The sequence below is a fragment of the Phalacrocorax aristotelis genome, chromosome 5 (genome assembly GCF_949628215.1).
Source record: "Phalacrocorax aristotelis chromosome 5, bGulAri2.1, whole genome shotgun sequence".
In the NCBI taxonomy this organism is placed as follows: domain Eukaryota; kingdom Metazoa; phylum Chordata; class Aves; order Suliformes; family Phalacrocoracidae; genus Phalacrocorax; species Phalacrocorax aristotelis.
In genome coordinates this window covers 58,713,209-58,725,803 of record NC_134280.1, presented here as the reverse complement: position 1 = coordinate 58,725,803, position 12,595 = coordinate 58,713,209, and the positions used below count along the sequence as shown (strand labels likewise).

At 43.7% G+C, this 12,595-nt stretch overlaps 1 protein-coding gene across 2 annotated transcripts; it reads right to left on the bottom strand.

Annotated features, from left to right (window-relative positions):
* Positions 1 to 109: 109 nt before the first annotated feature.
* On the bottom strand, positions 110 to 10,877 carry WEE1 (WEE1 G2 checkpoint kinase). Of its 2 annotated transcripts, none has more exons than XM_075094787.1 (11): positions 10,131 to 10,877; positions 7,878 to 8,086; positions 7,309 to 7,375; positions 7,053 to 7,225; positions 5,998 to 6,119; positions 5,166 to 5,312; positions 4,700 to 4,795; positions 4,533 to 4,618; positions 4,117 to 4,287; positions 3,879 to 4,024; positions 110 to 1,423 (listed from the first exon to the last, which is right to left on the bottom strand). In XM_075094787.1, the coding sequence occupies exons 1-11, from the start codon at positions 10,689 to 10,691 to the stop codon at positions 1,273 to 1,275; spliced, it is 1,929 nt and encodes a 642-aa protein (XP_074950888.1). In that variant the 5' UTR covers positions 10,692 to 10,877; the 3' UTR covers positions 110 to 1,272. The 2 variants fall into 2 exon arrangements, with proteins under 2 accessions (XP_074950888.1, XP_074950889.1); XM_075094788.1 differs by lacking the exon at positions 10,131 to 10,877 and adding an exon at positions 8,196 to 8,275.
* Positions 10,878 to 12,595: the final 1,718 nt, after the last annotated feature.

Genomic DNA, 12,595 nt, shown 5'->3' with positions numbered 1-12,595 from the left:
GCATTACACGCAGGAGCAGAAGGAAGATCTAATCAGGACTTGCCATAGTATATTCCTTACTCAATATTTTATTTCTACAACTATAGAGTTAAATAAGTGTTAGACAATATTAAACAAAACTTTTGACTTTAATATTCAAATTCAACACTAGTAAGAACAAATAGAGCACAAGTGGGAAACATTGTTTAAACTAAAATTAATGAAGACACAAGCCAGTAATTAGAACTGTTCATTTTTTAGCAACATCCATCAGCCTAGGTCCAGCATCTCGGACTGTGGTTTCAGTATAGTATACTATAAGCACGATCAAACTTATGTACATAAACAATGAAGAACAAACTGAACACACTAAACAATTATTTACAAGTACTCCAACATAAAAAAAAAAATATACAATAGCCTCAAGAATGGACAACTGAAGAGAATACCAACATTTAGAGAACCTTATTAGAAAGAATTACAAAACGTCAATAGCCAAGACATTAACAATTGCACTACACTAATACAGAGTCCAAATATTAAATTGGTGCATTATTTCACAATGCACTAGCTTTGAGAGAAAAATGTTGCCTTCACTAAAATGCAGCTTAGATTTGTTTCACGTAATTGTTTTAACAAGAAGCCTATTAACACAATAATGATTGTTTTAATGCTACAGTTTACAGCAAGGACAAACTAAAAATAGCAGCAGTTCCACATGGCACTTAATTCCACAGGTTTCTAAACCGTGGTTTATGCAATGCCTACAAAGTGCTCCCAGTTGAATATACAATTAAAATTCACAATAAAAGTCTACCTGACATCAGGTACATTGAGTGTAGGTGGCCTTAAAGCCTGTCTTTCAGAATTCATTCCCCTCTACTCCAAAAAATAAATCAGTAACTATCAAAGCAAGGCCCCCCTCCCTCCCTCTTAAAGATCATCAGGGATATTACGTCTTATTACAATGCCGTAACACTACAAAGCAGCACACCACTATAGTGGTTAACCCTGGGACGATGTAACATCTAACAGTGTAACTGAAAGGCTTATGGATTAACATCCAGGATCCTCTACAGACAAGACAGTAACTGAGTCCATTAACTCAAATGGTTAATACAGCTCATCAGCCATATTGTACAAGTCAAAACCCAGAAGCAATTCCTGTGAAACTAGTGACACTGATCAAAGACGGGACAAGAAACCAGGAATTGAATGCTTCCTTCAATTCCTTAGGCCTCAGTCCAGCAGAGATACTATAGCCATCCTCAGTAGTTCTTTTAGACTTCATAGTTAGTATATAGTAAGACTAACTGAGCGGTTCATCTTCTTTCCAATGAGTCGAGATGGTCTATTTTGTGTTGTAGATCTAGTCGTCATTCTGTCAGTGAACAGTGCTCGCTCCTCAGCTGCAGCCTTTGCCATCTGTGCCTTCTTCAGCTCTCTGCAAGACATTGAGAGAGTCACACTTCCACAATGGTATCACAGCATATCACAGCAAGAGCGTTTCAAACAAATTACAGCAGTTCAGAACTTAAGGCTTGCCATCAATTTAAGTCATACTAAGACCATTATCATTTGCATCCACCTGTTTACAATATTTATCTAGATGTTCTTTCTTTCAAACAACAAGGGAGGGAAATGACAAATTCACACAACTCAGCCTGATTTTGAAATCCAGCCTTTTATAAGCAGCTCAACACTTCAATTACCAGAACACAGTAGGATGCTCTTTACTTTCTAGTACAAGCCATATGATAAATCACTGAATAGCTAATTACTGAGGTTTGCCCAAATGAAGCATTCAGCCACAACTGAACTTCTGTGGAAGATTCAGACACACACTTAAATGAACACAGATGAACATAACTGGCGGCAGACAACTCAGCAACCATCCTTTTCCTTTTGCATACCCACATCAAAAGCTTATCACCACCTAAATCTTTTTTGCCCAACATAAAAATCTGAGCCCAAAACTGCAAGGCTGAGTCAGTGGAGGCAGCATAGACCACTGACCCCATGCAACATTCCATCAACTATTCTGTTTCAGAGAATTACCAGTACTCGGTCTGAGGATGAAGTTAAATAAAGATCAGGATAAAACTATGAAATAGTCTGACTAAAGAGCAAAGTTAGCTTTATCAAGAGTTTCCCACACACCCCCCTTTTCTCCTGTGCTTAAATGCTGGCATATAGCTAAGTGTAAGGATCCCCTGTAATTTTTTTCTCCTCCCCTAACCCAAACTATCCCTTGAAGAATTTTCTCTACCATAAAAACTAGTATTGGTAATCTTGCTTCATATATGGACTCCAAAACAAGATCAAATTTTAAAAGCTTGCTGCATATTGGTGTGGACGTATTTAGTTTTAAGTGACATTTTTTAATTTTAATAAGCTACTCCCATTCTTGTATGCCAAAGTATTATTCAATAACACCTGTGCCCCATCTAATCATCCCCACATTATCACTGTGTCAGTTCACTGCAAGAGATTGTAATCAATTTTTAGTCATCTTCCTTAAAGACTGAACAACTGTCACAAATGTGCACACACACCCACCACACCATTACCAGGAAGTTAGATTTTACAATATACTTCCATTCTTCCCTAGAAGTCTAATCTTCAATTCTTCCTTCCTCTGAAAAGGCGACACAGTAGACAGAAGAGCCGATTTTCCTTACGTGGATTGCTTTCACTCATAACTTCATACACAAATGGTATCTTAAAATGGGTCAAACGCAGGAGCGTTAAAAAAACCCAAGAAAACAAAATAAAACAAAAATAGCTACCTGAACTATTTTATGGAACACTACCCCCACAACTTTAAAAATTATTGTGGATAAGCGTTCTTTTTAAATCATTCTTGGATTTACAGTTATTTTCTAAGGATGTACCCTACTTGTTGCTGGGACAGTAGTAGTCTTCACGAAGTAGTACCTTTGCCAACTTCCCCTTTCACATAGTACAAAAATGTGTTGTCTTTATATAAGCAAGCAAGTTACCTCAGCAAATCTGTCCTTGAATAACCTGCACAAACTGTCAAATTATTCTTTCTGCAGTCAGTGTAATTCATAAGATTATTATAAAGATCACCATCTAAAATGGCAAGCCTAGCTTCACTCAGACTGCGGCAATGGTAGGATATGCAGGCACCAGTGGAGAGAATCCAAACGCAAAGTTAACATCTTTACTCAAAACGAGCCAGGCAGAAAGTAATCAGTGTTCTACATTCCCTCATAAAAGCCTGCCTCTAGTACCTGTAAAGTTAACTGCAGTGAAAGATTCAGGCGATTGCTTCTTAACTTACTTTTTCTCCAAAACTTAAGAAGAAATCAGACTTTCCTAAGGGAAATCTCTTCTTCAAAGCTTGAATTCAGAGTTGAGTGTTTGGACAAGGGGTAGGACAAGATGACCTCCCAATACAAACAATCCTCTGGTAACCTAATAATACTGCTGTGTAAAACTCAAATTAGCCCAAAAACATTCGTGATGCGCCATTTTATTTAAATTCAAAACAGCTCATTTAAGTCACGTTTTCCAACATGTTTCAAAGTACAGATAACCTAGGAAAACACCGACTAGAATAATATAGATTTAAGTTCCATTATACTTGCCACAAATGCTTGAAACATTTTTTTAAAAAAAACTACAATGTTTTGTATGCCTTGAATACTAATAGTGTAGTTGAGATTCCCTTAGAGTATTCAAGAAGTTCCTTCTATGCAGAAAGCTCCTTTTAAAGTTACGTAACTCACTTTGTACTCTCAGGTATGTACATGCATACAGATTTGTGGACCTCATGCAGAAACAAGGACAGTCCTGTTTTATCATCACTCTACCATCATATGAAAACCCATTAGAAATTAAGTTTTATGTAAGGACCCCAAGGAACTACTTACTTCTGCAAGAGCGAGTTTTTGAATTTTTCAGCATTCAGTTCTATCCGGAGCTGCTCTGCACTCTTTTTTGCAGCAGAGAGAAGCACTGAATGCTTGACTAGTGCCACAGCTGAAGGCCTTTTCTCTGGATCAGGATTAATCATAACCTTGGAAAAAAGAAAATAAGACAATCTATAGTTAAGGCCAGTAATACAGTAAATTACACGAATCAGTGAGCCACCGGTACAAGAGTTCTTACTTTTAGTAAGTCTAGTAATTCTTGAGAAAGCACTTGTGGTATTCTAGGCAGTTTTCCTTGCCGAATTTCATGCCATTGGTCCCCGTTAGTTGGAAGTGGTTCAGCCCCAGCAGCACAGACAACAGTCAGAGCAAGAGCAAAAATATCTGCTTTTGGCAAATGAGTGTAGTTCTTGAAAAACAAAGAAAAATAAATTTACTGCACATACCACCCAGCGTAAGAGGAGATCTAACAGACAACTAAACTATTCAGCCCTGAACACATCCACAATACCTCATCCCTGTTAAGTACTACCAGTGTTCAAGGGGTTACCCATTTAGGAAGCTTCTTCTCCCGCAAGGATGCAGCAGACAGTAACTCATTACTCTAACGAAAACAGCATGAAGAGCACTATTTTGCACAAACAGAACAGTTACCTCTTGTAGGACTTCATTTGCAAGAAAACGGCTGTCACCTTCCTCCACTTGTGGACTAGATACTCGAGTTACATGACCAAGGTCACCTGCAAAAAGAAAATAAAGTTATTTTTCACAAGACAAATAGACAATGCAATTCTCTTAAGCATAAGAGTGCTGCTTCTCACCTATTTTAAATATGACTCTATCAGACGACCAGTCATCATCATCACCTTCTTCTGAAGTTGTACTCGGGACTGATGTCCTAGATATGAAAATATTACCTGAAAAAGAGTGGAATTGTTAAAAAAACACATTTTAGTCCAATTTCTACTTCATTTAGTTTCACTACAGTTTGCTTGAGCCACACAGTACCCAGTTTGTAGAGCAAGAAACTATAACCTACTTGCTCTGGCTACTCTGCTGGGAGGAGAGCCAAGTGTTATGCAAGTAGAGTCAATTACACAAAAAGGACCCAAGATAAACTCAACACTTCAAGCTTGCTAGCCAATTTTTAAACTGACATCTTTGTACTGCCATTTAGAACTTCAGTGAAGAATTTACAGTTAGTAGGGTGTGGCTAACTGCTCATTTTTCTACAGCAGATTAAATTAACTAAGTTGTCAATACAGAGTAAGCAGTTTACAAACTCACTAGGTTTGATATCCATGTGTACCAGTGACATTGAATGAATGTACTTTAAGCCTCGAGCCACCTGAAGTAGCAGGTCCTTCAGTTCTGGTTCAGTAAAATATCGCATATTCCTGTAATTTTCACTTATTGCATCTGCTAAACTGCCGCCTAAAACAACATCAAAGAAAACAACTAATTATTTTACATCAAACAGTTGACAAAGCAATGACAACCTGCTTCCAAAACAAGCACAACTGACTTCCAAAAGTAACAGTGAATGTATCACCAAGACCTTGCTGATGATGATACAAAGAAAGTGTAAAATGTAGTGCTGTATGCCCACTTTATATCCATGTAATATAATAAAATTATTTTTCTGCTGTAGTTGCTGTGCAAATTAACACAAGGATACCAACACAAGGGAAGAGACCTCTCTCTCCACACACACCCCCACCCCCCAAATCTCTGGCAGGGTTTCAAACATAAGAAAAATCTTCAGAAATCAGGTCCACCTCCCTTTTCAAAGGCAACTCTCTGGTAACTTCCTCTGTTTCAGCCTGTACTATTGTACAGAAGAAAGAACAGTTTTGCTGCTCACAAATGCCTCACTGTACTTCCAATATTCTTGAACACTTAAGACTGTCTGCAATTTTGTATAGTTTTTGCTTCATGTATCTGACATGGCTTTTCAGACAGAAAGGAACATCAGACACATTTGAGACAATGATGGCGTGAGGTATATGTAGGGCAATCAATTCTGAACTAGTGCTAGAGATTTGTAGAGATATCTGTGTATCTTCAAAAATTAGATTTTTTGAAAGCAACTTCAGAACAACCGATAAACTTCACTTACCATTGCAATATTCATTCTGTATAAGCATGTGATCATCTTCTGCCCATGCAGAGTAGTATCTTACTACGTGAGAATGCTGTCCCAGAACTGCGTGTGCATAGACCTCTCTTAAAGCATTTTGCCTGTTACAGTCACAAAAAACAACAGCACACAAGAATATTATGAGGTGAAATTAGTCCAATTTCAGCTTGATAGAAACACTTTCAATAGCATGCCCCTTTGCCAGCTCAGGTTTCTAATTAAAAATCTTCATAATGAGTTCTGTGGCACCTTAAAGTGGATTTGTATTTATTTCCAAACAGCTAGAATAATTTACACTGTGTTAAAAGACTAAGTATATTGAATGTAAAAAAAACAGGTTTTGTTGCAGATAATTCCTGAGGGAGCTGCTGCTTCCATTACATACTTTCCAACCAGCAGCAGCAGCAAGCTGTGCATAGCATAAGTTTTAGGAAAAAACTACTGACAGTCATAAGCCAAGAGTATGACTGAACTCAACATTCCTAACTCCTTGTGTGTAAGTATGGTATGCAATTCTGAGCAACTCAAACTTGTGGAGTTTTATATGATAATTATTAGAACAGTGGGTGGAAAAAAGTAATGAATCACAGGCTCTTTCATAAATGCCAAAAAATACCGCAAAACTGACTGAATTAATCTGCATGTCACTCAAGTTGACAAGGATGAGGACCTAGTTGGGAATACTGCTTTCCTTTCATATTCCAAAGGATCATCACTGCAGTTTATTCATATAGTCCCTCCTACCATTAATGCAAGTAAGCGTTATTCTTACTTTCCAGATGAGAACAATCTGTTTCCACACAGAATATTGGGACAAACGCCTGCTAGGAGAGAGGCCATGTAGCCTTTCCTCTCCTGTGCTGTGCATTCGGGGGGGGGGGGAGTAAAGTGACTTCAAAATTGTATTCTACATTTAATTATTTTATATTTATACTTTTTCTGTTAAATGCCTACTCTAAACACCAATACAAAGAGACATAGGAGGAAAAGCATCAAGAGGTGACTTTTAACTTTTAATAGCAGGAAATACTCACTCATCCACTGAGCCAGCTAAGGGTTTCTTGGATCGCTTTATTGCGTAAATACAGCCATCAAGTCTCTTCACACATTTAAACACTGAACCGAATTCACCAGATCCAATCTTCTCTAACTCATGAAATTCAGTTGCATACCGTGACTTCATATTACTTTCTGTTATTGTTATCCTCTGCAAAGATTAGAAAGGAAAATACTTAGATCCGCAGATAGACAAACTGCCAAACTTACTATCAAGTTCTAAAGATTAATTACCTTAGCAGGTCTGATAGTTTCATCTTCAGGCTCTCCATCACTTGCTTCCATGTCCTCTCCACAAGAACTGAAATTCACACCAGTTACTTTTTCAGAAGTAATATGGCTTAAGTAAAACTAAAACTGTTAAGTCAACTTTAAGCCGTTGATTCTTCTGAGATCTAGTTGTCCCACTCTACCTTAGTTTAACTAATTGCACGCTAGATATTTGTAAGCACAAACTCATAAAATAAAGGTATCGTGGCCTTTGTAATTTCTTTCTTCATGTTTCATACTAGTATTCAATGTGTTTTCCCTCCCCAGGAAATGGCTGTGTCCTGCGGCCTTGTGACCAAATGAGCTATGCATAGTCTAGTCTATCCTCTCTGTACACTATTCAAAAGATCTAGTGCTAAATGTTTATTTCATAGTGTCATGCATCTCAAAGCAGATACTTTAAGATCTACATTATCTATCACTAACAGATTTGCAAGGAAAAATACTTCCATACAAACCATTTGTAACAAAACTTTTACAGCTAAAAGTAGTTCTAAAGATAAGCTTAACAAAGGAAGACACAAGTTACTCACTCATTCCAGTGCGTTCTCTTCCTCCTACGACATTTTCCTTCAGAGTTGTGAAGAAACATGGAATCAGGAGTGAAAGGATTAATGTTCACATGAGGTGTTTGTCGAATATCATCTTCTTGCTTTTCTGATTTTCCAACATTCATAAATAGAGAGCCCCCTCGAAGTTTGACTGAGCTGGAGCCTATTCCTTGTGCTTTAGAAAGCAAACTCTGTATTAAAAAAAAAGACCAAAAAAAGGGACATTTATAACCTCAACGTTGCTTGAAAGCTATTATTACTATACTGTCTATTCAACATTAGCACAAGTTGTTTAAGTACCTGCTTTTCCATCAAAAATAATTCCAGAGAAGCTATTAGGCTTCATACTCTACACAAAAATAGTTAAAGGAAACATTAGATGTTAAAATAATTTTTAAAAGACAGGAAAGATTACAAGAACAGTGTTTTTCTGTCTTTAATCATTTGATCACCTAAACTTGTCAGACAATTCTTTGCCCATGGAACTAACCCAGAGCTAAACATGTAAATAAAAGATTTAAGTACTGATGCACAGATGCCCCATCATGAACCTAAAGAATTGCTCAAGAATTCACAGCACTGTTATGCTGTCAGTTCAAAATTCAAAACAGATCTTGTGTGGTAATTTGTCGGACCAGGTATTTTCCAGGCACATGATGAAACATCTCCCTGGTGAGGATGCCAACCACTGACCTATTGGATCACAAGCAGGAGTATATTGCCTTACCCCTAGCAACACCTTGCAAAATAAAGAACTGACATTACTAAAGCCTAAACCACCACAAGGAAAAAGCACAATACTCAGGAATCTCAACCGCATTCCCCAAATCTGGACTAGGTGAAGACCTTTAAGGCACTGTGCATCTCAACACGCATTTCAGTACTCCCACTGGATACCTTAACCGATTCTTCCAAAGATAACCCCTCCAAGATAACCCGTGTAGAATTTGGGCACCTAAAGTATGAATCCCACTGAACAGCAGTATTAAAACGTTGTTTTTAGGGTTACAAGCCACAGGCCTCTTACATCTCTATAAAGCGCCTGCTCCTGACTCGGTGCAAGACCATCACCAACTTTACTATTTCCAAACACGTACCACTGATTTCTACCAGTGAAACCTCACTGTAGATGGAAACTGTCGAAAACCAATGAACAAGGCTGCCTTCCTCGCACCTTAAGTCAGTTGTTTTCAACCTATAGCCTATAGACCCCTGGGAGATTATCCCCGGGGATTATCCCTGGATTACTTCTAAAGGGCTATATGAAAAGTAATGAAGAAAGCAAGCCTATTAGCAGTAGATTTAAATTCACTATACGGTGTTTTACATGAGTGTCGAGTTCAAAAGTTGAAATGCCGACCAAAAGACTGTTATTGACAGAGTTAAGAGCTACCTATCCCTTTAAGCTTTCAAATCCTTCAGTTTAACATCATCGTCTACTCAGCCTTTTACATTTCAGGCAAAACAGCGCAGGCACTGAACTTGCACTGGCACAAGGCACATCAACATTACAGCTTATACCAACTTACAGCTCGCAGGAGCGAATTCCGATTGAACCTTTAACTTTCCAGTTATAATGGTACAGAAGACCACGCGAAACTAAAATATTTAAGAGTTTAATATTCTACTTTCATCTCTTCAAAAATCTTTTCCACAAAACAGCAAAAGCAGGGTACTTGCATATTTATGTAGATAAGTAACATATACATAAATGTAGAAAAATATTTATCAGTATGTGTGCCACGCAGACCAGGGGGGATCGCAGCACGCCCCCGGTCACCCTGCGGCTGGCCTCCCCTCTGGGGCAGCCGGGCTGCGGTGCGGAGGGATCCAAGGGGCCCCGGCGGGGCCGGGGAAGCCACGCGGGGGGGCGGCGCCTCCCGGACCTCCCGTCGGGCCCACCGGAGCGGCCGCGGCCGGCCAGGCAGCGGGGCGGGGGCGCTTCGCCCCCCCGCGGGTTACATAACCGTAACGGCCGGGCTGTGGGCAGACTCCGGGTCAGACTCCAACTCGCCGTGGCGGGCAGACGGGGCGGTGCGAGCGGCGACCCCGCCGGCACCACCCGGGTCCGCGCCGTTCAACCGCCGGCCACGGCGCAGTGCCTCTCGCCGCCCCCGCCCCCCCACCAAAGCTCACCGGGGGCGGGGCAGCCGCCAAGCCCTGCCCAGCGCCCCCCCCCCGCCCTCTCCCCGGGCGGGTGGGGGGCCCCGCGGCGCTCCGTGGCCGGTGCCTCACCTTGGGAGTGTGCGGCGTGTCGAAGAGGCGCAGCTTGCGGAAGGTCTTGTGAGGCGGGGTGCCGGGGTAGTCGGGCAGCGGCGAGCCGGGCTCCTCGCTCCGCACCCGGTACCCACTCGCCGCCGGGTGCGGCGGAGAGCGCCCGCAGTAGCGGCGGCCCTTGTGGGGTGGCGGCGGCGAGGGCGAACCGGCCATGAAATAGGCTCCAGGCGACTTTACCGGCGAGGAGCCGAACCCCTCCTCCTCCCACGAGTCCCCCTCGTCCGGCAGCGCCGCCGCCGCGGGCTCCATCTCCTCCTCCTCCTCCTCCTCCTCCAGCAGGGGCGGGTCGCCCCGCGCCGGGGTGCGAGCCGCCGAGAGCGGCGAGTCCGCCTCCTGAAAGGCCGAGTCCTCCCCGGTGCTGTTGCCGCTGCTGCCGCCTTCCTCCTCTTCGTCCTCCTCCTCCTCTTCGCAATCGCTGTTGCCGCTCAGGAACAGCAGCTTCTGCCGGATCGGGGCGGCCGCCCGCCGGGCCGAGACCCGCCGCGGCGGCGCCGCCTGCTGCAAGCTCAGAAAGCTCATGGCGGCTGGCTGCGAGCCCCGCTCACGGCCGGAGCCGACCGGGCCGCGCCCGCTGTCGCTGCGCTGCCCCGCGCCCCCTCGGCGCGGTACGCCCCTGGGTGCGGCGGCGGGTCCGGCTCCACACGGCGCTGCTCCCGTGCACGGCACGGCTCGCCTCGCGCTGTTCGGACTCCGCGGCTTTCCCGCGACCGTTAGTCACGTGGCGCGCACGCCAGCCAATCACGCCCACCCACTCGGTTTGAAAACACAGAGGGAGGGGCCGGGCCTACACACGGCCGCGTCACGGGGTGCTTTGGCGCGAAGGCCGAGAGCGGAGGGGGCGGGGCTCTGCATCCGAAACCGGCCCTGAGGCGGTGGCACGTACGTGTCCGCCCGAACGAGGCGCGGGCCCGGCGCCATCTTGGCCCGGGGGCGCGGCCTGGCTGGGCCGGTCCGGGCGGGGGAGTGGGGATCCCGAGCTGCCCCGCCGCCGTTCCGCGGGCGCGCCCTCCTGCTTCACAGCAAGGTTATTTTGCTGCCTTTTGCGCACTTCTCCAGCAACCAAACATGTCCCATTTCACGTGTCCAAAAACAATAACTCCTCTTTGGCCGGTTTTTTTAGCTAACTCCTTTTTCAGCTAAACCAAAAATCTAATACATTCCAATGATACACGATTTTAAATGCAGTCAGAAACACAGGAGCCTTAAGCATGCACCCCATGCTGGTAACAATAACTCCTACATGACACTTTCAAAAGAATCAAAATGATTTACAGCAGATGCCATTTAACAGACAGGCTGTCTCCCTACAGCTGCCACAGCTTGGCCTCTCGGTTTCATTTTCCATCTCGTACCACCACGATTAAATGTAACCCAACAAATAAACCCACCAATCTCTCTCCTGTACCAAATCACTGTAAAGTGAATCCCTTAGGCAACAAAGGTCCTGAAAAAAATCAGGTTTTTCCAGCCACAGGAGCCCCGAACAACCTGCATAAAGCCATGTATGTGTCTCCGTTGAGTTTCTCTCTGCTTCCCCAGCCTCCCCAGGCAGGCACACCATCCCCTGGATGTACAGGTGGTACAATGGGTTTGCTTCCCTGAGAGCTGAGGGATGGTCGGGCCCTGCCAACACAGCCCCTCTTCTGTCAGCCAGTGCCCCCCAGACAGCCACCTCCCCAGAGCCTGCCCCTCCTTGCCCAGAGGACAAAAACCTCATCTGCAAATGGGACATCTCTACAGAGAGCAGCACAGTCTGAAAGCTCCGAAGTCGACCAACTGAAACACTTCAGGCCCAGTCAACAGAAAATAGAAGTTTGTACTTAACCATGTTTCCACTGGTTGCGAATCTCCTGTCACTGGGCCTCCATGTCCATGGGCAGAAGCAACTCGGAAGCAACTTCGGACATGGTTCCAGGTCCCACAGCCAGGCTCAGGCATTCCCGCTGCTGAAGGAAGGGCTGTGGTCAACAGTGGGGCTGTTGGCTGCTGCCTGCTGAAATGGCACACCTGCATCTCCAACAGAGAATTATTTTCAGACAGATTTTCTATTGAGGCCCCAACAAAAAATACCAGGATACTTTTTTCTTTCCTCTTTTCACACCAGTACTGTTCACACAACTGCTGCTCTCCAAGTGTATGTGCTTCTGGTATGTAAGAAACGCCACAGGGATACCAGTATCCCATACTCCACTTCTGCTAGTGATTCCTCCTTTTTTAACATTTGCTGTCTGAAAACACCCATTTCTTTGCAGAGAGCTGCCACGCAGGGTGGCATAGCTGTCCCCAACAGCTCTTGCTGATAGCCTGCAGGGACTGAACCAGCAGCGTGCACGGCAGGGAGAATGCCTCTGCCACCAGCATTGCATGAACATAAGAGCTTTTTAAATTAGTTTGGCTAACATAACTCTGTACTTACACACACT

What these genes read in the sequence shown, in the direction of transcription:
- WEE1 (XM_075094787.1), bottom strand. Translation starts at nt 10,691, where the DNA reads ATGAGCTTTCTGAGCTTGCAGCAGGCGGCGCCGCCGCGGCGGGTCTCG. An exon ending in AATTACTAGACTTACTAAAA is followed by an intron (nt 4,025 to 4,116) that starts GTAAGAACTCTT and finishes CTTTTTTCCAAG; the next exon opens with GTTATGATTAATCCTGATCC. An exon ending in AAAAACTCGCTCTTGCAGAA is followed by an intron (nt 1,424 to 3,878) that starts GTAAGTAGTTCC and finishes AATGTCTTGCAG; the next exon opens with AGAGCTGAAGAAGGCACAGA.